Raw genomic sequence first — 21,324 nt, 5'->3', positions numbered from 1 at the left:
GACCTCCTGAAGAGCTGGGGAGCAAGGTAGAACTCGTATTTGTTCATAGGAACGCCGCTTAATATCCCAGGTTGTAAGAGCAATTAAAAGGGTCGCCCGGGTGGCTCTTGGGCATGTATACGCTACAGAAACATCTCCATAGGGCAGAGTCCTGTAAGTGGAGAGAGAGCTGGGTTGCAAAAGGCTGTCGCTCAAAGCTGGGCTCAGCCACAACGTACCTGACAGGTAACAGATTCGCTTTCACGTTGATTGTGCACACTAAAGATTGGCAAACACAATGTTCGCGCTGATCTGCATTATGCCTGTTATAAAAGTGCTTTGGGGCAGCGAATTCTGCCCCGGTTTCGGCGGCCGCTGCGCTCGTCACATCGGTGAGGAGGGCGAGAGCCCGGCACGCGACGGGCCAGCGCGCACGCGACGCCAGCGCCAGCTCCCACGGGCTCGGAGCGTGGGCGCGATGAGCACGCAGCTGCTCTTGTTGTTCCCTTCATCAAATAACATGAGAAACGTTCTGGTGAGAAGACCAAGTTTTGCTGAATTAAGTGCTTTAGAACAAGTGGGTTTATTACTTTATAATTAGCATAATTTCCCCCACAGGGATTCTTGCAATTAAATAATTAGCAGCAATGTTACCCAAAGGTGCTCCTTAATGAATTTTTCTTAAGTTATTGCCCCCGCTAACGACAACCGAAACGGCTCCGTTTTACACCCCCCGCGCTCCGTCTCGCCAGGCCACGGCCGGTGTGAGAGGGTCCCGCCCCGGGCCGCTCCGCGCACCCCACGGGGCGGGCGTGGCGCTCCCCTCCCCGCCGGGCCCCGCGGGCAGCAGCGCCCGGGCGCTCTGCGGCCCCGACGGCGCGGGCAGCCCGCTCCGCTCCGCTCCGCTCCGCTCCGGCCCCGCCGGAGGGGCCGCGGCCGGGGAGGCGCCCCGCGAGTGCCCGGCTCCGGCGAGGGCCGCTGCGCCCGGCAGCCGCCCGACCGCCCCGGCCCCGCCTGCAGCGCCGCCCGGGCGGGAAGGGCAGGGCCGGGCCGGGCCGGGCAGGGGCAGGCAGGGCCGGGCAGAGCCGGGTCGGGCAGGGCAGCGCCGGGCCTGGCAGGGCAGGGCAGGGCCGGGCAGAGCCGGGCCGCTCCGGGCCGGGCCGCCGCGCACCGCTCGCGGCTCGGCAGCGCCACCCCTCGGGGAGCGGGGCGGCGGCCAGCGGCGCGGCGGGGCCGCTCCGGCGGGGCCGGGACCGGGCACGGCCGCGGGGGCTGCCCTGCCCGCCGCCCCCGCCCGCCCCCGCGGGGCACGGCCCCGGCCTGCCCGCGACAAGTGCCGCCGGGCCGGGAGAAGTTGCGGGGTTTCTTTTTCTTTTGTTTTCCTTTTTTCTTCTTTAAGTGCCACCGGCAGGATACCGCGCCCGGCCGGGCCCGGGAGCGCCGCGGCAGCCGCGCCGCAGGGGGGGGGGGGGGGGGGGGAGGAATCCCCATTTACCTCCCGGGGAGCTCGCCTCAAAGGCAAATTCGCAATCTGTAAGGGGCTGGTTAAACAAGGGCATTTCCATTTGTTAATTGATGCAATTACGCCGCAGCGGTAACGGGCAGGCCGGGCTGCCGGCAGCCATCCATCACCTCCCCGCTGACCTGCCACGGCCCCGCCCCCCCCCCCCCAGCTGGGACCATTTCGGGTCCGGGAGGGAAGAGCGGACGCCCCGCTCTGCACTCGCCCGGGCGGGAGGCTGCGGGCTGCGCTCCGGCCGGCTCCCTGTCCCTGTCCCTGTCCCTGTCCCGGTCCCGGTCCCGGCCCGGGCAGGCAGCGCGCGCCGTGCGGGGCGAGGGCTGAGCCCGCCGCGAAGCGTGCGTGCGGGGGAGGTCGCAAGTAATCGGCTCGATCGCAAAAGCCGTGCCGCGTCGTACCGCGGAGCCCTGAGGGTGGGAGCCGGGGGCAGCGGGAAGGGCCGGGGGGGGGCTGCGCCGGCCCCGGGCGCGCCCCGCACGGCCGCGGCCCCTGCCCGCCGCCCCTCCTCCCTGCAGCTGCGGGGCCGCGCTGTCGGGGGCGGGGGGCACACTGCTGCATGACCTCATTTCCCCCCTTTTATTTTTATTTTTTTCTTCCCCCCCCCCCCAGTCAAATTTGCGTTGCGTTTTTAAAAAAGAGACAGCGAGAGGGAAGGGGGGGGGGGGGGGGCGGAGAGACCAACCGCGAAGCACCTCCGGTCCCTGCCTTTGACGTGCATCGCGGCACAGCATTAAAACAACATGAAACAAGTGCTGCGAGCGGGCGCGGGGCGCTGCCGGCCCCTGCCCGCCGCTGCCTGCTCCTGCCGGCAGGGCCGTGACGTCACCCCGCTCCTCGCCCACCGATGAACGCTAAAGACCTATAGAGCAGAAAATAATACAAGCAAGCTCCGTATCTTGCAAGCCCTACGTGATTTCCCCCCCCCCCCCTCTTTGAAAAAGCCCCTTTGCACTTAAACTCTCTATACATGTGGGGTGGCTTTTTAAACTCTCTCTATACAAACATATTTATTAAGAGCGATGGGAAGTGGGGGGTAGCCTATTTTTTTCATCCAGGCACCAAACCCCCCCCCCGCCTCAGAGGTCTGGCTGCTTTTCTTAAGTGCAATCATCTATAATTGAGAAAAAGAAAAAAAAAAAAAAAAAAGCCATACGTGGAAATGTGTGTGTGAGAAGGTGCATCTTGAAGCAGGGTTTAGTTACAATCGATCTTGGGGGGAAAATATTGCCTATGGTCCAAAAATAAGGAGCAACTATGTCCTTCTCTCAGTTCGGATACCCCTACAGCACCACTTCACAGGTAAGGCGAGTGAGCAGCACTCACTTTTGTTCAGATTCTGCTGCTGCTGTCCAGATGTCTTGTTCCCCCTCCCTTTTTTTCTTCCCTTTCCCTTACTTAGAGTCTTTTTTTAAAAGGGCACATCTGGAGCCTTTTTTTAAAAAATGTGCGTGTGTGTTTATGTCTCGTTTGTGTTGTGCTTAAACAAATAACTCTCAGCGTGCACAGCAAAGGCGTTTAGGAAACCGGTAATTCCTCCTCTCCCCCCTCCCCCCCCCCCCTCCACCGTTCAGTTTTAAGTGCAACAAACAAATAAATACATCAATCCCGGCTGCGACCGATTTCCCGGCCCGCGGAGGTGCCCCGCGGAGCGGCCGCCCGGGCCCCGCGGAGGGTGCGCGGGCAGGGGGGACGGTCGCTCGGCGGGCTCGGGATTTCACCAGCGTTTCTGCGGGACCGGGCTGTGCCGTTTTCTCCACCCTTCCTCCCCGGGTCGGTCCTTTTCCTGTGTTTTATTAGGATCTGTCGGCAGGTTTTTTCTCCCCCCCCCAGACGATTTCCGAAGGACACCCCCCACCCACACCCACACAAAGGCACCCTATATTAACTAAGCCGTCGCTCCACCGTAGCTCGAGTCACGATTTATTTGGGTGGAATTATTTATACACCGTAATCACTGCAAGATGTGCCTCCCTCGCTTGGGAAGTTAGCTGTCCCCTTGAACTTATTGAAATCAAATGCCTTCGATTGCGTTAGCTGACATATTTACTGCTTTGTCTATTGTCAAATTAACTGTAATCGCAACTTCTTGCCTTTAAATCAATGCAAACGGACCGAGCGGGGGCGCGAAGCAAGGAGCCGTACGGATCTTTTGCCATTTTCCAGAGCAATTATTTCCTTAAAGTTTTGCCTGCTTGATTAATCGTGCCCCCTTCCCAAGGGCTCCCGCTTCCCATCCCGTTTAATTCCCGGCTTCTATAATTAGTTGCTTCAGCCCGCGTTTCCTATCCCCCTCCTCACCTCCCCCCCCCCCCCCGCACACACACCGCCGCGCACACGCTCCTCAATCCCCCGCGATGGGGCTGCCTCGACAGTCACTCGGCGCCGTCCCGCTCTCTCCTCTCCTCTCCGCAGTTTTTCGTGCCCGCCAGCCCCAGCACGACCTGCTGCGAGGCCGCCCCCCGCTCCGTGCCGGATGCCTCCTCGGCGCCGGCCGCCGCCTCCCTCTGCTGCGCCCCGTACGAGGGCCGGCTGCTGGCGCCCGGCCGCGCCGAGCTCAATGCGGCGCTGGGCATGTACGGCGCCCCGTACGCCGCCGGCCAGGGCTACGGCAGCTACCTGCCCTACGGCGCCGAGCCCGCCGCGCTCTACACCGCGCTGGTGAGTGCCCGCCCGCCCGGGCAGCGCACCGGGGGCGGGGGGGGGGGGGCTGCCACGGGCGGCACACGTCGCGGTCAGCAATCGGGGTCGGGGCGGGGGGCCGCCGAAGGACGCGGAGCCGGCGCCGTCCCGTCGGGGCGGGGGGGGAGCGAAGGGACGCGGCTGCAGCGGGGACCCCGGGGGGCGGCGGGGTTGCCCTCCGGCTCGACGCCAAACGCTGCCGCTTCCCTTGCAGAACCCCCAGTATGAAATCAAGGAGGGCGCCGGCACGCTGCACTCGGGGATCGCGCAGCCCGCTGCCTACTACTCGTACGATCACTCCCTGGGGCAGTACCAGTACGACAGGTAAATCCCCTTTGATCAGCGCCCGGCAGCGCCAGCGTCCCCCTGCGCGGCGGCGGCCGACATCAAACGGCGGGGGCGGGGGGGCCCCGACCTGACAAACCTGCCACAAAAGAAACGAGGCGCCCCGGCGGCACCAGTCAGCTAAAATCAAACTTCGGCGGCGATGGCTGACGGGCAGGGGCAGGCAGGCAGATGGGCAGGGCCACACCGGCCCGCGGCGGGGCCGGGCCGGGCCGGGGGGGGTCCCGCCGCCCCCCGCCTCCTAACCATCTCCCGGCAGGTACGGGACGGTGGATTTCAGTGGTTCGGCCCGACGCAAAAATGCAACGCGAGAGACGACGAGCACCCTCAAGACCTGGTTGTACGAGCACCGCAAGAACCCCTACCCCACCAAAGGAGAGAAAATTATGCTGGCCATCATCACCAAAATGACCCTGACGCAAGTGTCCACTTGGTTTGCTAACGCCAGACGGAGGCTCAAGAAGGAAAACAAAATGACCTGGTCCCCCAAAAACAAAGCGGGGGAAGAGAGGAAAGAGGAAACCCCGCGGGAAGAGGAGGACTACGGCGCGGAGAGCGAAGGCAGAGGTAGGCGGGAGAGGCAGGACGGGGGCCTCGAAGTAGCTCGAAGTGGCGACCGGGTGCGGCCCCCCCCCAGCTTCCCCGCCGCCGCGCTAACGCCCTGCCGCCCCCCCCCCCCCCCCGCCCCGCTGTGTGTCCAAGCAGAGCAGAAGAGCTGCAAGGAGGACAAGGAGCTGCGGTTCAGCGACCTGGACGACCTGGAGGAGGAGGAGGAGGAGGAGGAAGAGGAGGCGGGGAAGCCGGAGAAGGGCCGGGCCAGCTCCCTGCAGGAAGCCCCCAGCCTCGGCGCGGCGCTGCCCGAGGCTCTGCGGAGCGACTGCAGCCTGCCCGGGCCCTTCCGCGCCTTTCCCTGCGCCAAGGCCCCCGCCGCGGACTTCGCCCCCGCCGCCCCGCACGGCCCGCCGCCGCCGCCCTACGCGCCCGCGGAGAAGCCGCGCATCTGGTCGCTGGCGCGCACCGCCGGGGCCAGCGCGGCGCGCAGGGACAGCCCCGAGGGCCGCGGGGCGGCGGGGGAGCTGCCCCTGCCCGCCAAGGCCTGCCGGAGCTCCGCTTTCAACCTGCAGCCGCTCCCGCGGAGCTGCGCGTCCCACCGCGGCCTGGGGGAGCCGTGCCAGTACGCGGCGGCGGGCGAAGGTACCCGCGGCGGTGGGGCCGCGGGGACGGGGGGGGGACCGCGGGCCGGGCCGGGACACAGGGCGCGGCGTGAGCCCGCCTTCGCGCTGACACCCCCAGCCCCCCGCCGGGCCCGGCGCGGCCGCGGCCCGAAGCCGTGCCCAGGTGTCAAGGCGGGCTGCGGCCGCCGTCCCCCGCGGCGCGGCAGACGCCGAGGCTTCCCCGCCGGAGGCGAGCGGGCAGGGGAGGGCGGCGGGGCCGGGCCGGGCCCCCCCGCGAGCCGCTTGTGTCTGTGCAGGCTTCGGGCGGGGCGCCAGGGGCGGCCCGGGAGGCGCCGAGCTGGGCGGGACCTGCCTGGACAGGCTGCGGACGGCGTTCCGGCCGGTGCTGCGGCGGTGAGGTGAGGTGAGGTAGGTGACGGGCCGGCTGCCGGCGCCGAACTCGCACGAAGCGCAAGCCCGACCGCCCGGCCCCGGGACACCGCGGCGGCCCCGGCCTGGGCGCGCAGCGCCGGGGCCGCCGTCCGGGCGGGGCAGCACCCCCCGGGCCCCGGAGAGAGCCCCCCGCCGGGCGCCGGAGCCCGCCGGGCAACGCTCATCACCGCTTCTCCCTCTCGCAGGGCCGCCCGCCCCTTCCTGAGCGCTGGCGACGGGGCTCCGGCTGCAGCGAGGCTCTCGGCTTGAATCGACGAAAGAAACCTCTCCCCCGGCCGGCGGCGGCCTCCCCGACGCGCCCGCACCGCCGCGGCTCTGCCCCCCTGCCCTCGCCGGGCCGCGTCCCGCCGCGGCACAACGTGCTGCGCACATGGGGGCCGAGGGGCGCGGCGGGCGGAGCGGCCGCGCCCAAGGGACCGGCGCCCCCCCCGCCGGCCATTTGTTTAACACCCCTCATTAACGCCTTTGCAAAAAAAAAAAAAAAAAAAAAAAAAAAAAAAATTAAAATCCCCCCCCCCCCCCCCCCCCCCGTCGTGGTTTGTTTTTCCTTTTCCTCCCAAACCTGCTTCCTCCGCTCAGCGCCCTGCTCCGCGAAGCCGCGTTTGTTCGCGGCTGCTCCGCCGTCCCCGGGAGGCGGGAGGAGGGCGAGGAGCGGCGCAGGTTACGCCGGGCTGTACATAGATAGCGCGGAAAGTATTTTTCCGAGTCTGTAATTAACAGGGATGAGCCGAGCGCCGTGACGCCGTCCTGTGACCCCGGCAGCTCTTCAGCCAGGAGCGGCCCCGGACCCCGGCCCGCCCCGGGGCACCCCCGGGGCACCCCCGGGCAGCGGGAGGCGACCGGGCGGCGAAGTAGGACGTTGTTAGCGGGTCACCGCCGTCAGTCCGTGAAAAGAGCAGTGCTACACTTCGCAGGACGGACGAGAAAGGGAAACCGTATCTCTGCATTATTTCTGTTTAATTAAAAGTGTCACCAAACACTTTGTGTTCAGACTAATAAACCAAGCAGGGATGAGGAAAGAATGTTTCTTTGTTCCTGTCTCCAGAAGCAGTGGCAATAATTTAAATTAATAACTGCGGTAATTAAGAGGTCATCTATAGATCAACCCGATACCTGCTATTTCCAAGTTCACCGGGGTCAGCATTTACATTAAGTCATTTGTGGTCAATAGAGTCCAATGAATTCTGCCTTAATAAATCAGGGAAATCAATCTTGAATATCGAGTAGACTTCTGTATGTTTACCAAAGGCTACTAAGACAAGTGGGGCTGCAGAGATGGGAGTCCTCGGGGTTTGCGACCGGAGAAGCAGCTCGTAGGGGCAAGGAGAAGCGGCAGGGCAGCGCGGGGAGAGGTGGCGGGGGCTGCCCCCGCTTCGGCCCCGTTTCCAGCCCCGGCCCCTCCCGGGCTGGCGAGCGGGGCAGCCCCGGCCTGAGGGGCACCCGCCAAAGGCGGCAAACAACTTTTTGTCGGGCTTTGCAGGGGCCAGGGCGGCGAAGGGCGGGGGGTGCGGGGGAAGAAGTGTACATGAGGGCCGGCAGGTAACGGAGCGGCGGGGAGCGGGGCTGGGCCCGCCGGGAGCCCCGCCGCAGCCGCCCGGCCACGGGGCTTTTCCGCGCTCCGGAGCAGTCCTGGGCAAGCGGCAGCGCAGAAGCCGCAGCCTGCTGCAGTGACCCGCAGCTTAGAGTAGGGGAAATTAAGCTGCGAAAAGATAAACAGTATTTCAAGTCGGATTTGAAGGATTAGGGCTTGTAATAAAGAGTATTAGGCCCTTTCGAAGGGTTCTTGCAAGGCGACTTTTCCGTGTCTTCCCCCCCCCCCCCCCCCCCCGGAGGGGACAGGTATTATCTGCCCTGGGAACAAAGCGCAGCTTCCCCACGCGTGTCCGCAGCGGCCGGGCCGGGCCCCGCTCCCCGCCGTGTCCCGGCCACCTCCGCCCAGCGCGCAGGGGAGCGGCCCGGCTCCCTGCGGCGCCGCTCGCCCGGCGCCTTTGGAAGAGGCTCCCGGGGGAGGCAGCTCCGCAGCGGCCTCCTGGGCTGCCCTCGGGGGACGAAACCTGCAGGGCCCCCGGGGCCGGAGCTCCCCCGAGCTGCCGGCTCTGCCCCGCGGCCCCGGCCCTCGTCCCCCCCGGCCTCCGCGGGCGCGCCCGAAGGAGCCGCGAAGCCCCCGGGGGTGCTCAATTAGTCGGGTGCAGGCTTTGGGGTCTTTTTAAGGCAGGCGCGAAGATAACCTCCAGGGACTCTTAAGACTTTTATTTTTTTATTTATCACTTCTACTCCCCTTTTATTAAAGGTCAAGTGAGCGAGATGCAGATTATCCCGTCCGGTCAGGACTCCCCCGCAATCTGTCACGCCGGCAAGATATGTATCGCAAATCTCTCAAAATATAATCTCCGGGAATCATATTCCGAATACTGTTTTGATTAAAAAGCAGAGCAGGGATTGATGGAGAACTAATACCGGGCGCGGAGCTTGCGACGCCCCGGCGCGGAACTAAAATAATGGGCTCGCCCGGGTGTCACAGGGACAAATTCAGCGCCTCCAATGCCGTAACAAACGTACTTAACCCGGCTTCTGGCCGGGCTTTGCTACGAGCTGGGCTTTTTAATGCCGCGGAGCTCCGGGGAGCGCCCTGGGCCTGCCCGCCGGCGCGGCGGCAGCCCGGCTTTGCGGGCCACCGTCTGATGGCAACGCGGAGCCCGCGCCTCCCGGGCTCCGGGGCTCGGGGGCCGCTGCGAGGCCCCCCCGGCCCGGCCCGGCCCGCCGCGGCCGCCAGCACCCCTCGGCCTCAGCGCGGCCCGGCGAGGCGCGCCAGGCGCGGAGCCCGCTCCCCCCGGGGCGGCGGAGCCGAGAAGCCGCCGGAGACCGGCACCCCCCCCCCCCCCCCCCGCCGCCCCCAGCCACCCCATTTCGTTATGCAGGACCGGGTCTCCCCCTTTCCCCCAGCCCGCGGGGACGCGCCTGGCACCGGCCGCGCGACCCCCGCAGCCCCCCAATTAGCAGGCGGGGGCGCGGGCGGGGGCGGCGGGCTGACGCGTCCCCCGCTGGGGTGGGAAGTTTGGAAAACCAAGCTGCCGGGCGAAGGGCCCCGAGCGGCAGCGGCGGGGCCGGGCACACTCCACTGCGCCCGCTCAAAGGCAGCGCGACCGCGGGGCCGCCGCCGCCGCCGCCGCGCTCGCTAATGAAGTTTTGTCAAAGACAATTACGGGCTCGGCGGGGGCAGGAGGCCGCGATGAAAAGGCGGCTTTGTGCGGCCGAGACGGCGCGGCTCCCCCGGGCACCCCCGGCCCTCCCTGCGCCCCCGCGGTGACCCCCGCGCCCGGCCCCGCTCCCCGCGGGGCAGCGGCCCCGGCGCCCGGCCCCCGGGTGAACGCAGAGGCGGGCCGGTGCCGGCAATGGGCCTCTCGGTGCTTATCCGCCTGACTTACGGACGAGCCAAGCAGCCCCGGCAAGCGGAGGGCAGCGGCGACGGGCAGCCCCAGCCCGCCTCTCGACACCCGCGCACTTTCGGGTGGGGGGGGGGGTCCTGCCCCCTCTTCCCTCCCCAGTCGGGCTGCTGCAACGGATTCCTGCTTTAACCTTGTTGCGTTCAGCACATGGGAGAATTAATTTGAAAACTGGCCACCGAGCTGGGAAAGTCTGTTTAGATACACACCAGAGACATGAAATGGGGGTCTCGGACTGTGGCTGCCTTCAGCTGCGGCAGGGCGGAGAGGAGGTGTGGAGGAGCTGGGCAATAACCGTCTTTCACCACCTTCCCCACGCTCCCAGCACCGGTGCTGTCCTCCCATCTCTGGATCTCGGTGACCCGCTCCCAGCACTTCACCTCCCTCCCTTCCCCAGCCAACATGGGTGGCAGAGAACAGGCTGGTTCTGCTAGAGAGCACGGGGAACCCTTCGGGAGTCATGAGAAGGTCTGGACAACTCAAGTAACCACCCAGGTTGGCACCTCCCGGCCTTCTGAAGGACAACCCCGCTTTCAGGAACATAGGAGAGAGGAAACCTTCCTTTATTCCCACACCAGCACATGGGGAGAGCGACCGTGACACTGAAATGGTCTGGGACCCCTCACCCCCAGCTGGCTGGTGCTTTACTGTCCCCTCAACCAGATGTCCTGTCCACCTACAGGTTTCCCATCCCACATTAACGGGATGATCTTTACTGGCCTTGCAGCGGCAAAACCCTTGGAGATCCCTCTTCAAAGGTGGCTGCAGCAGAAGTTTTAGCATTATGTGGCTGTTGAGGTTATGAAGCAATGGATTGGAGCAATTTGTTCAAAATGATCTCAAAAGCTGCACAAGCAGCTCGCCAGGCCAGGTGTCATTTCAGGATCAAAGCATCTGTTAGGGGAAAATAATTTTTGCCATTGTATTGCCTTTTTCTTTTTTTTTTTTTTACCTGCTGTTCATCTGAAAATAAATTACAGGCCAGAACAGGTGGATAACATTCTGGAATGATTTAATGATTTATTTAATCTGGATTCTCTTTCAATCTACTTAGCAGGATGAATACTTTTTTTTTTTTTAGCCTGAATCCAAAAGCTGGGCTTTTCATCTAAAGAAGAGAAAATACCCTAATACACCACTCCGCTGCAGTCAAGGTGTACTTCCCGCTGCCATTAGTAACCCAGCAGTAATGTTTGCCCTGCTGAAGGGCCTGAGGGGAAAACCTCAAGAAAACCAAGCAGAAGATTTTGAAGTTTTTTTCTTCCTTGCCGTCTTCCTAGTGCTTTAGATGTTATCTGCCCTTCCTGGGACAGCGTCTGGGTAATAAAGTAACTGATTGTAGCGTTCAGTCGCTGCTCCTTACATCTTGATATGCGCAGGTTTAAGAAGTAAGGCGACTGCTCTCTGGCTTTCCCTCTCATTAGGAGAGCTTTGTGTACCGCTGATGGGGAGAGCAAGCAGGGCAGTGGAGCCTGAACAGACACACGAGGGACTTCTGCTGCAGACACCTATGGATCCGCTGACACGGAATGAGGCCATTCACCGACCTTCAGGCACATTCACCCAAGGCCGGCACCCTGTTCCTCAGCAAGCAGACCCTAACGCAAGCCTTTCCTTCTTGAGTAGACACAGTTTTGCTAAAGAGGAATTAGCAAAATCATTGCTCACTTACTCAGATGTGAATTTCTGATGTTTGGTTTCAGCCAGAAAAAGGTATTTTATGGGAAAGATACTCTCAGGATGTGTAACGTGGAAATTCATGGGATAACTTCCCGGATGGCTGGATTTGGTGCTCTGGTCCCACCGGAGTGGCAATGCAGACATGCGGAGTGTGATGGGAGCAGAAAAATGCTTTTAGATACGGGGGAAGGTTACAGCATATAGGAAGGGCTGTGGTTACCACTGCCAGGATGTTTCCCACTCATGTGCCTGTCCACTTTAGCTTAATGGACTAAATTAAGGTAAATAGGTCTTAAACTTGCTTGAAATCCATCAGACTCAGTATATGCACCAGCAAAACCATACTTTTCAGGGGGATCTTTTTTTTTTTTTTTTTTTTTTTTAACCCAGCACAGCTCAAAGTGTGAGTTTGCTACTACGCAAGTCCTGAGTTCATGCCATGGCACCAGCTCATTCAGAGAGAGGCGTATTTGGAAGAATTTATGCCTTACCAAACAAGACAGCGAGGCTGCCAGCCTTCCCCAGACTGCCTGGGGTGGCAGAGAAGGGACTTGGCACAATTACCTGTCAGCCCTCCTGGTGAAGGGCAGGTGCTCTCAGCCATGCCAGCCATTCAAAAAAAACAGGCCTCCAAGAACTGGCATCCAGAGTAAACATGAAACATGTGAAAGCTAACTCCATTTTTTAACCAAAAATACAACAGTACAGGTTCCTCCACCCAACTAGGATAACTCATTCAAGTGGATTCACTTCTGAATTTTAAATACATATGTCATCAATGTACATCTAAAAGATGTCCTCCACAGCCATCAGCTTAATGGAACGTCTTAAATTTATTGGACAGCTAAGAAACAAACAGGAACTGGAGCTCCCTGTTGGACAACTGATCCCACTGTTGCTCACTACATGTCACAGAAAAATCCAGCATCCACAACACCACGCTCAGGTTTTCTCTACACAAATCATGTGAGGCGCAGTGGTAAGTAATGGGTTAGATGTTCAAAGAATCGGACAGCAAGGAACTCTGAGTCAGCAGTCTGCCAGGGACTCATACTTCCCAGTTAAATCTTGTTTATCTGACCATGTGCTTCGCAGCTCCGCAGCCACCGTCTGCGATTTATCGTAGGGAGGTCTGACAACCTGGTCACCATGCTCTGCCAGTATGAGAACAACTGCTCCACGTACTGCAGGAGGGTAATTCGCTGCTAGCAGCGCTCAGACCTTCCTGCCATTGCTCTCTTGCAGCGTTCACAGTAGCAGAGCTTTCCCTGGAGCTCGGTACTGCGTATGGAGCATGAGTCTCCCTGACGGTGCAGCTGTGGAGCCGCTCCCCAGAGTGAAAAGTGGGTCATTTGTTACACCCATAGGACAACATGACAAACAAAGGTCCTTTGAGAAGTGGCCCTGGCAGCAGAGTTGCAATCATGGACAATTCTGCTGCAGCATTGTACCAGCAGCAAACCAGTCTGCTAGCCCATGATCCAAAACCAGCAGTGACTCAGGCAGGACATCTGATTTTCCCTTGAATAGTAAGTACCCAAGAGAAACAGAAGCAGAAATAACTGCTAAGAAATAAAGGGTTGAAATTCTCCCAGACCAGCAGCAGTTCTGCTGTCCAGGCACCCCCTCGGCGTTTATTCGCCTGTTCCTTCCAAAAGAAAGGCCAGAAGTGCAGCAGAGTAACCCCGCTGTCAGAGGGGAAGGTGGTACCACTCACCCATATATTTTCAGCTCTTTTACACTGCTAGTACTACTTTGACTTCAGCAACTTCAGTTATCAGCAAAGTGTTTCTGTGATGTTACCATTTAAAAGAAGAAAAGGGATACAGTGACCATGTTGTGTATGGTCAGGTCACATCAGCAGGTTCCTATTAAGCAGGTGTTTTTGCACCGAACCCCGACATACCGTAACCTCTGTGACTTCACGATGTGAAGCAGCGGCACACTGCGGCACACACATCATCAGGAGCATGTAAAACCAAGAGTGTGAAAAATCTCTCCACTAACTCGCCTATCAAAACAAGCACCAGCACGACTGAAAGCAGAAGGTCTCTCATCCGCAGGGTCAGTCCCTTCTCCTTTCACTGCTGCCGCTTCATCCGAGGCGGCAGCAACCACCCCCCTCGCTCACCCAGAGCCCCCCCAGCAGCGCGGGACAGGAGCCCCGGCAAAGGGACGTCGTCGTTGCAGACAGAGCTTTCTCCTGCTTGAACGACCTGAGCTCATTCTTCCAAGAGCTATGTCACCAAGGGCAGCCCGCAGACCTCTCCGCAAAGGCATGTCAGGTCAAAGAGCTCAGCAGCATTTACCAGTGTGATTTTTAAATCTTTAGCTGATACTGTACAGATAAACAGAAAGCTAAAGACTTAGAAAAACACAGCACAGTTAGGGAATGATAGAAAACAATGGTAGGTAAAAGTTAACATAGACCAGGACAAAGTAGTGTCTATAAAGAGAAACAATTTCTTAAAACACGTCAAATTACTAGTTTTTTAATCAGATACTCATACGCTAAATATCTCTGTGAACCTTCAGCATTCAAAGTAATGTGGATAATGCAGTAATAGCTGCCTCAGCTGAGGGTAAGGTAGCTTCTACAGGCAGGATTTCCAATTTCCCATTTCTCACCGCCTGTCAGAGCAGAGCTGATACACCTTCTGCTTCCATTTCATTGTACCCTTAGTGAGTGCATCTCAGTGGAGACACTATATTCAGGGGCACATCTGCCTATCAAGGATTACAATTTACCTGTAGAAAAATCAATTGCCAGGAAAAATCTTCAAGTATCCTCCGGAATTCAGAAATGTAACATATATTACTCTTCTCCCTGAACTTCCCCATAAAATATTGGCTTACTCAGTATTCTGTGGCAGGAAATTAATAAAACTTGTCCTAGTTCCTCTCAATTACAGCAATAATATAACCTCATTTTCTCTGCATACACATTTAAAACTCAGGCTACAAATATAATACACGGTATTCCGTAAATGAAGCAGATGTAATTACAGTGTGGGAGTGTAGTCTCAGGGACAATTGTACTTAGAGCACAACTCCAAAAGATGATAACAACGATGGTCTCTAGGTCGCTTTTCACCCCAAATCCTGTGGCTAACCAAGGGCTGCACCACCTCCAGCTCCACTCAGCACGGCATTAAGATTGCTTTAACTTGCAAAGGCTCACAAATGACATTTTAAGGGCTGAGGAGAACCAGGACACAGCAATGACAGAGTGATCCCCACTTCTTTGTATAACTACATGCTCTCTTTGTACAGAAATGCCCAAGTCTCAGTCTGAAGGCTCTCTGGACTGCGATGCAGTGCTTGCCGCTCGCTGCCCCCTTCACTGCTAACTGCCAGGTCGGGCTGATAGAGCCGATAAATCAAACCTGCAAGAGTGATTACAAAATTAACACCACTTGAATTATTAGTTATTAAACTCAGTGCACTATAGCTTTATGCACTTACAGTTCTCTAAGCTTCACTAATATGCAGCGCTTTTCGCTCCTGGGAAAACCGTGACAAAGTCTAGTGGGTTTTTTCTTGACTACTGTACGGATGCCACCAGAGTTTCATTGCATAGACCTAAATTTCAGGTCTGTGTTTTTGCTTATGGCAGCCCAAACAGCCTGGTCATGAGTGCGGCAGTCTGTGAAGGGATCCTGAACATCATCTGTCGCATGGTTAGTTCCCTCAGCCTCTCCCCAGAGAAAACGCTGTGCAGACTATTTGTTTTCAGAACACGCTGGTTTTTGTTCTCCAGAATAAAACTTTTGGCCTGATTTCTTATGGAAACAAAGCTCCTATAATCACTGTGGCAGGACACAAACATCTGCCCGCCACTGCATAATTTCTTAAGTTGACTGGCATATCTCAGCCCATCCCTAGTGTGAGGATGTGTGCACTCTGGCCTCCATCTTAAATAAATGGAGAAAAGAGTTTCTCCCATCGACAACTGGAACAGTTTCAGAGCAGTCTTCCTCTCTAGAGGAACGCGGAGCAGCTGTGCTCCCAAGTCAGGCAATATGCTGAAATGCCTGAAGTCCAGAGGGATTAATCCCGGGGCCTCAGAGTTGTACTCGTCCCCTGTGGTCACTCGAGCTGGTTAGGAATGGCATGTTTGTTTCTTTTTTCCCTTACTCACAACTGCTATGACTGATCACACAAATCACGGCAGTGATGCGCACAATTTTTATTTATAATAAAAAATATAATAAAAATACATTTTTATACAAACTTGTTATGTGCAATACCAGGGGGGATGTATACTTTAAAGGACTAAAATTATTTTTCAACAAGAATTATTTGAGATAGAGAGTAGGGGAATGTCGTGGTTTAGCCCCAGCCAGCAACTAAGCACCAAGCAGCCGCTCGCTCACTCCCCCTACCCCGATGGGATGGGGGAGAGAATTGGAGGAGTAAGAGTGAAAAAAACAATCCTGGGTTGAGATAAGAACAGTTTAATAATTGAAATAAGGTGGTAATAATAATAATAATAATAACAACAACAACAACAACAACAACATAATGATAATAATAATAATAACAATATACAAAGCAAGTGATGCACAATGCAATTGCTCACCACCTGCCAAAAGATACCCAAACAGTTCCCGAGCAGCAATCGCTGCTCCCCGGCCAACCCCCCCCTCACTTTCTATACTGAGCATGACATCATATGGTATGGAATTGCCCTTTGGCCAGTTTGGATCAACTATTCTGGCTGTGCCCCCTCCCAGTTTCTTGTGCACCTGGCAGAGCATGGGAAGCTGCAAAGTCCTTGACTAGCATAAGCAGTACTCAGCAACAACTAAAAACATCAGCGTGTTATCAACATTCTTCTCCTCCTAAATCCAAAACACAGCACTACGCCTGCTACTAGGAAGAAAATTAACTCTATCCCAGCCGAAACCAGGACAGGGAAGGACAGAGGGGAGCAAGAAATCAAGTTCCCCAAAACCAGAAGGTGTAATGAAATCTCTGCTAGAGCTCACTCATTTTCTTTCAGCCTTCCAGCCAGGTATGCCAACATGTCTATAAAGCTCTGCTAGTGATGGTTATTAGTCCAAAGCCTGGATCACAATTTTACCCTATATAAAGCACAGAGAAAATCTAGATACTTTCCTCCATAAGATGTCAAGAAAAGCTAGCACGACCTGCCTAATTCCCCGCCACAGCTCACAGCGGGTTAAATTGCATGCTGGCAGCTCCGTGGCCAGTTGCACCGCCTAAAGAAAGAAGGACTGCAGAGAGGTCTTACTTAGTACATTGCAAAGGATATGGGTTGTTTGCTCTGAGGTATGGTTTCAAGAGAGCTGTTTGGGTTTAGGAGCAATATACCTGTTTATTATATTGATAAATGACACATTTTTCCTACTTGATTTGTTGGGGACAGAGTGACCTGGCAGTAAAACTGACTTGATATTGCCACTTAACTCTTATTGATGTCTTTTCCGGTTCACCTTTTATTTGCATAAATGAGAAACAGAAAGAAACCCCTGTTCTTTAACAGAATCAAATGGGATTCCCTGAGGAATGTTGATGGATGTTGCAGACACACATCTCCCCAGGTACCAAACCGGTAACAACTTTTGTCCCCGCACTCTTACAGACCCCCGCACAGTGACCCCTCGCCCCACCTTCAGCTAACGCAGAGCTGACAGGCTGGCTCAGGCACAGGTTTGACACTTTAATACGTGAAGTTTGTCGGGATGAACAAGTGAGCGAACATTACATTTTAATTTCTGTAATTAACCTTTCAAAAAATATGGGACCCATGAATATATAACTATAAACCTAAATATATACCTATGCCTATAAACAGGCATTTTTATAAATTCAAAGAGCCGTTAAGCTTTCTTATGATGGAAGGGACAAGAATAATTGTTTCTAAAAGAAAAAACAGGAAGAATGCAAGCACTCACGTATCACAGGCTTGCAGCTTGGGGTTTTGTCTCACTGTTGCAAAGATTACAACAATATTCCACGCTGTATTTCACTTTACCATATCTTAAAATAAAATAACAGTTAAAACCAAACCAAAACAAAACTGAGGACCATTTTTTGTTGCTTAATTTCACAAGGAAAAACCCCAGTGAATATATTAACATGACCTTCACATAAGTGAGACTTCCACTGGGAGGGGACTTTGCCAGGGTCAAAACAAAACCTTCAGAGACTCTTTCTCAGAAACCCGATCACCACCATAAAATTCTGGTAGTTGACCCTGAATACTCAATAAATTTAAGACATTTCAGATTCAGATCCATAGTACTCACTCACATCTTTGCAGAAAAATCTTGTGGAATTAAATGGAGGATGAAGATAACAGATTAATTTCTATTATTCTTTGAGATCCATATTTTCCTGTTCTGCGCACTCCACAGTAGTGTTATACATACATACTTCTGTTTAATGTTATCAGACAGTTCCAAAGTCTTAAAAGAAATTACAAGTGTCTTTATAATTCATAGGATTTTTTCCCCATAAGGCATTTCTCTTCCTTTTGTTTACATTTTGGGAGGAAACGTTAGTAGTACAAAGAAATGGTGCTGCACAAAAAAACCTACCCCAAAAGAGATGCTGCAAAACAACAAAAGAAATGAACACAACCAGGAGGAGAAAGCTCTGCAAGGGGGTCCCCGGTGGACAGAAGTGAATAGAGTTTTACAAACACGGACTCTTACATTTTTTGATAATCAGAAATCTACTCTTTTACTGTTTCTTTCAATTTGAGTCCTCTCATCTAGGAATCAGCTTTTTGTTTTATACCAGCATTTGGAGCAAGTTTATTGTTTTTCTTTGCCGACTGCTGGAGTGGGACTCGGGGACCCGGGGAAGGTGGGCTCTGCCAGTCCTGCACTCCTTGTGTTCAGAAGCTCACCTGGTTTAAAAATCAAAACAGGATTTGAAAAAAAAAACGCCAAAGAAAACAAACCCCAAAGTCTGTGCATGTCTTTCCATGACATTAGCTTTCTCCTGACCCATTTCTCTGTGTATGTGCATCACGTACTTACGGGACAGCTGAGTAGTGAGCATTGTGACCTATAAAACCAGCAGAAGACGGGAGGGAAAAAACCCGCATTTACTTTCAGATTTATGAAAAATTAGTATTTATGGATAAACCAGAATGGAAGAGACTTGGCCAGTACAGAAGTTTTGGCTGGTTTTAATTCTTATCCTTGGAAAGTTTGCAATGAGATGAAAAAGATTTAGAAGACATGAGCATTCCCCCCCAGCCAGCTCACTGTACACAAGCAGAAGCTGTCTCACGGATGGCTTCGGGTGGCAGGATGACTAGATTTATTTTTTTAACATTCTCCACCAATTTGCTTGGTCCTTTTTGATGACACCTAGCCATGTCAGGCACTGATATACCAAGGGGAATGAAACCAGTGGACCCTTGCTTGCCCCCACTTTTTTTTCTCCTTTTAAAAAAAACACCCCCCCCTCCCCAAACCCCCACAAACCACTGGCTGACGTGGAACATATTTCCCCCTCATCACAGGCAGTCTGACACGCGTCTGAACACTCACAAACTGCATTTTTCTAGTGGACCAGTCCCCCCTGGGATCAGAGGTATCTCCAGGAATGCCTGCCAGTGAGACAGTCTGTCCCACCATACCGAGACCCAGGAGCTGGTCTCCTCCACGGCAGCAGATTGCCCTGGCGACTAAACAACTGGTGACCCACTGGCTCTCAGTCTCTCCAGCCTAAAATCCCTCCTAATACATCTCCAGGTGAGAAAGAGTAGCCACCCAACAGCAGAGCACCATGTCTAGGACAGCAGCAGAATGCCAGGCACCTATTTTGGAAGAAATCTGAAAAGACTGAAGAGCACAAACACCCACCCTCTCCAAACAGGCTGAGCAAAAAAGAGCTGGCGAATATGGCTCACTTCGGCCTGCACTGCAGCAAAGAGGTAGGATTTTCTCTAGTTTGGCTTGGTAACATGAAGAGAGATGTCACAGCTGCAGAAGGGTTCAGCATTAACTATATAAGCCCTCCCACCATGTGGCTGGCTTCATCCTGTAGTCATCTTTTTGCTGTTTCCATCGCTTTTGTTACTAAGTGGACTGGATTAAAGCCAGCACAGATGCATTGCACACCGCCGAGTGCCACACTGACGACTCCTTGAAGGGCTGGATCGGTTTAGCTAAACCAAAAAGGAGACAGAGTAGCATCAGAGTAGCACAGTGCATCACAGCCAGGTACCAGAGAAAATCTTGACAGGCTGGAGGTAAAGCAGGAGAATACGAACAATAAGGAACACATTTGAACAGAAGAGTAATTAAGCACTAGATCGGATGATCAAAGGAGATGGTAAATTCTCCATTTCTTGACACCTCCAAATCAAGACCGGGTGTTTTTCTAGGGGACATATTCCAGCAGTTCCCTCCAGCTGCCAGAGCATCATCTGGCCAATGATGTATACAGGGAGCAAAAGCAGAGAATCTAACTGTCCATCCTTGCCTTGAAATATCCGTAAAGCAGCATTATCACTCCTCTTTGTGAAATCAACTTTCCTTAATCCCAGGGTATATACTTTTTAGGACTTTTTTGGGTTTGGGGGGAGTTTTTTTTACTTCTCATTCAGGGATCTGCATGCATATTACAAAAGAGTGGCACTCCACACTCATATGAGTTAAATAAAGATTACTCTAGAGGGCAAATACTGCAGAGTATTTTCCACTTTAAACTGTGCGTGCAGTTTGATGGACATTTTTGCAAGTATTGTAGCAAAAGCAAATAAATGGCAGGAATATCTGTGGATAAAGTGGTGCTCGAGCATATAATGAAAAACCTGAAGGAAAGCAAGTTTTGCCTGTTAGCCCTGGAGTCATATTTAGCCATACAGAGAACAAAAAAAAAAAGATCTAAACCGATTGTTTACTGCTCAGACGACAGCCTATTAAAATCCTCCTCGTTACTACAGCAATAGTATGTATTTACAGGGATCATGGCTGATTTTGATCAGCCATAGCAAGCCATGCCTCAACCCATTTCATACTGATTGGAGTCTGGTCATATTTTAAGTGTCTATGAAATTATGCAAATGGAATCTGTACCAGAAAATCAGATTGCCTGATAATTGACCATTAATCTTTGATAAAAGTTTAAAAAAATTAAAGCAATCAGAAATCAGCTTAGCGTACAGTCCCTTGGGCCTTATTTTGGTCTAGTAAGTCTGTACACTAAGCTGATTTCTGATTGCTTTAAGTTGTAAAAATTGCTTTTTAACCCACAGATATCAATGAGATTGCACCTGGTGTAAGTCGGGGCTGAATTTGATCCGCTGTGTGCCTTAATCACAGTATATTTTTGTTAAAACCCAGTATTTGTGTGGATCTGTGGATACTGATTTGTTCAAGCGCACGATAATCTCCCCCTAAGCCCGTCAGAATACAGCAGGTTAATAATGCTGTAAGTAGAATCCAATTTATTCATAAAACACCAGAATGCTTTAACCAAACTGTTCTTTTGTGGCAAGCCCCCTCCTGCCTGGCTGCGGCAGACAAAGGCTCCTGCTGCAGCCGCTGGGAAAGGGGCAGGATAACAATAGCACGGCGTCTGTCACACCATCCATCCTCTGTCTGTCTGTCCGTCCATCGGGCAACCGGTTCTCTCTCCATCCGACGTTTTGCACAACCAAAGGCACTGTTGTGCCCCGTCCCACAGTCCGTGGTACCTAGTCTGGGAACTAACTATGGCTCCACACCCGTAACTGTTATTTTGATAAGTGCCCCAATGTTTCTGGTGGCAGCAGGAGAGCGTAATCCTGTGACAACATCCCAGCCCATTAACATTATCTCTTAATTAGCATATATAGCACTTGCTGGGTGTTTATCGGAATTCAATGAGCACACACTGTAAAACTTCCTTTCCTCTGTGACCAACAAAGTAAATAAAAATCGTGCGTGCTTTAGTGGGAAGTTGGATTTGCTTTGCACAGACTTAAGAAAAGCAAAGTATTTTCTATTTAAAGACCCCCTGTGCAAACTGTTACAGCCCATGAACTTTGGGAAACCACCTATTTGTGATCCCCCCTCTGTCAGCATCAGGAGCCCTTGCCAGG

General features: G+C 54.6%; 1 protein-coding gene across 1 annotated transcript; it reads left to right on the top strand.

Annotated features, from left to right (window-relative positions):
- The first annotated feature begins 2,752 nt into the window (after positions 1 to 2,752).
- IRX6 (iroquois homeobox 6) lies at positions 2,753 to 6,378 on the top strand. Its single transcript, XM_075715750.1, has 7 exons — positions 2,753 to 2,797; positions 3,911 to 4,156; positions 4,392 to 4,501; positions 4,782 to 5,089; positions 5,228 to 5,716; positions 5,994 to 6,090; positions 6,315 to 6,378. Exons 1-7 carry the CDS (start codon positions 2,753 to 2,755, stop codon positions 6,376 to 6,378), a joined length of 1,359 nt encoding a protein of 452 aa, XP_075571865.1.
- Positions 6,379 to 21,324: the final 14,946 nt, after the last annotated feature.

This window comes from Pelecanus crispus, chromosome 8, assembly GCF_030463565.1.
Source record: "Pelecanus crispus isolate bPelCri1 chromosome 8, bPelCri1.pri, whole genome shotgun sequence".
NCBI lineage: Eukaryota > Metazoa > Chordata > Aves > Pelecaniformes > Pelecanidae > Pelecanus > Pelecanus crispus.
Note: the sequence above shows the minus strand (reverse complement) of the source record. Positions and strands in the feature narration are given on the sequence as shown.

Coding starts and splice junctions, on each gene's coding strand:
- IRX6 (XM_075715750.1), top strand. CDS start 2,753: ATGTCCTTCTCTCAGTTCGGATACCCCTACAGCACCACTTCACAG. Junction 4,157..4,391: donor CCGCGCTCTACACCGCGCTG/GTGAGTGCCCGC, acceptor CTTCCCTTGCAG/AACCCCCAGTATGAAATCAA. Junction 5,717..5,993: donor GTACGCGGCGGCGGGCGAAG/GTACCCGCGGCG, acceptor GTGTCTGTGCAG/GCTTCGGGCGGGGCGCCAGG.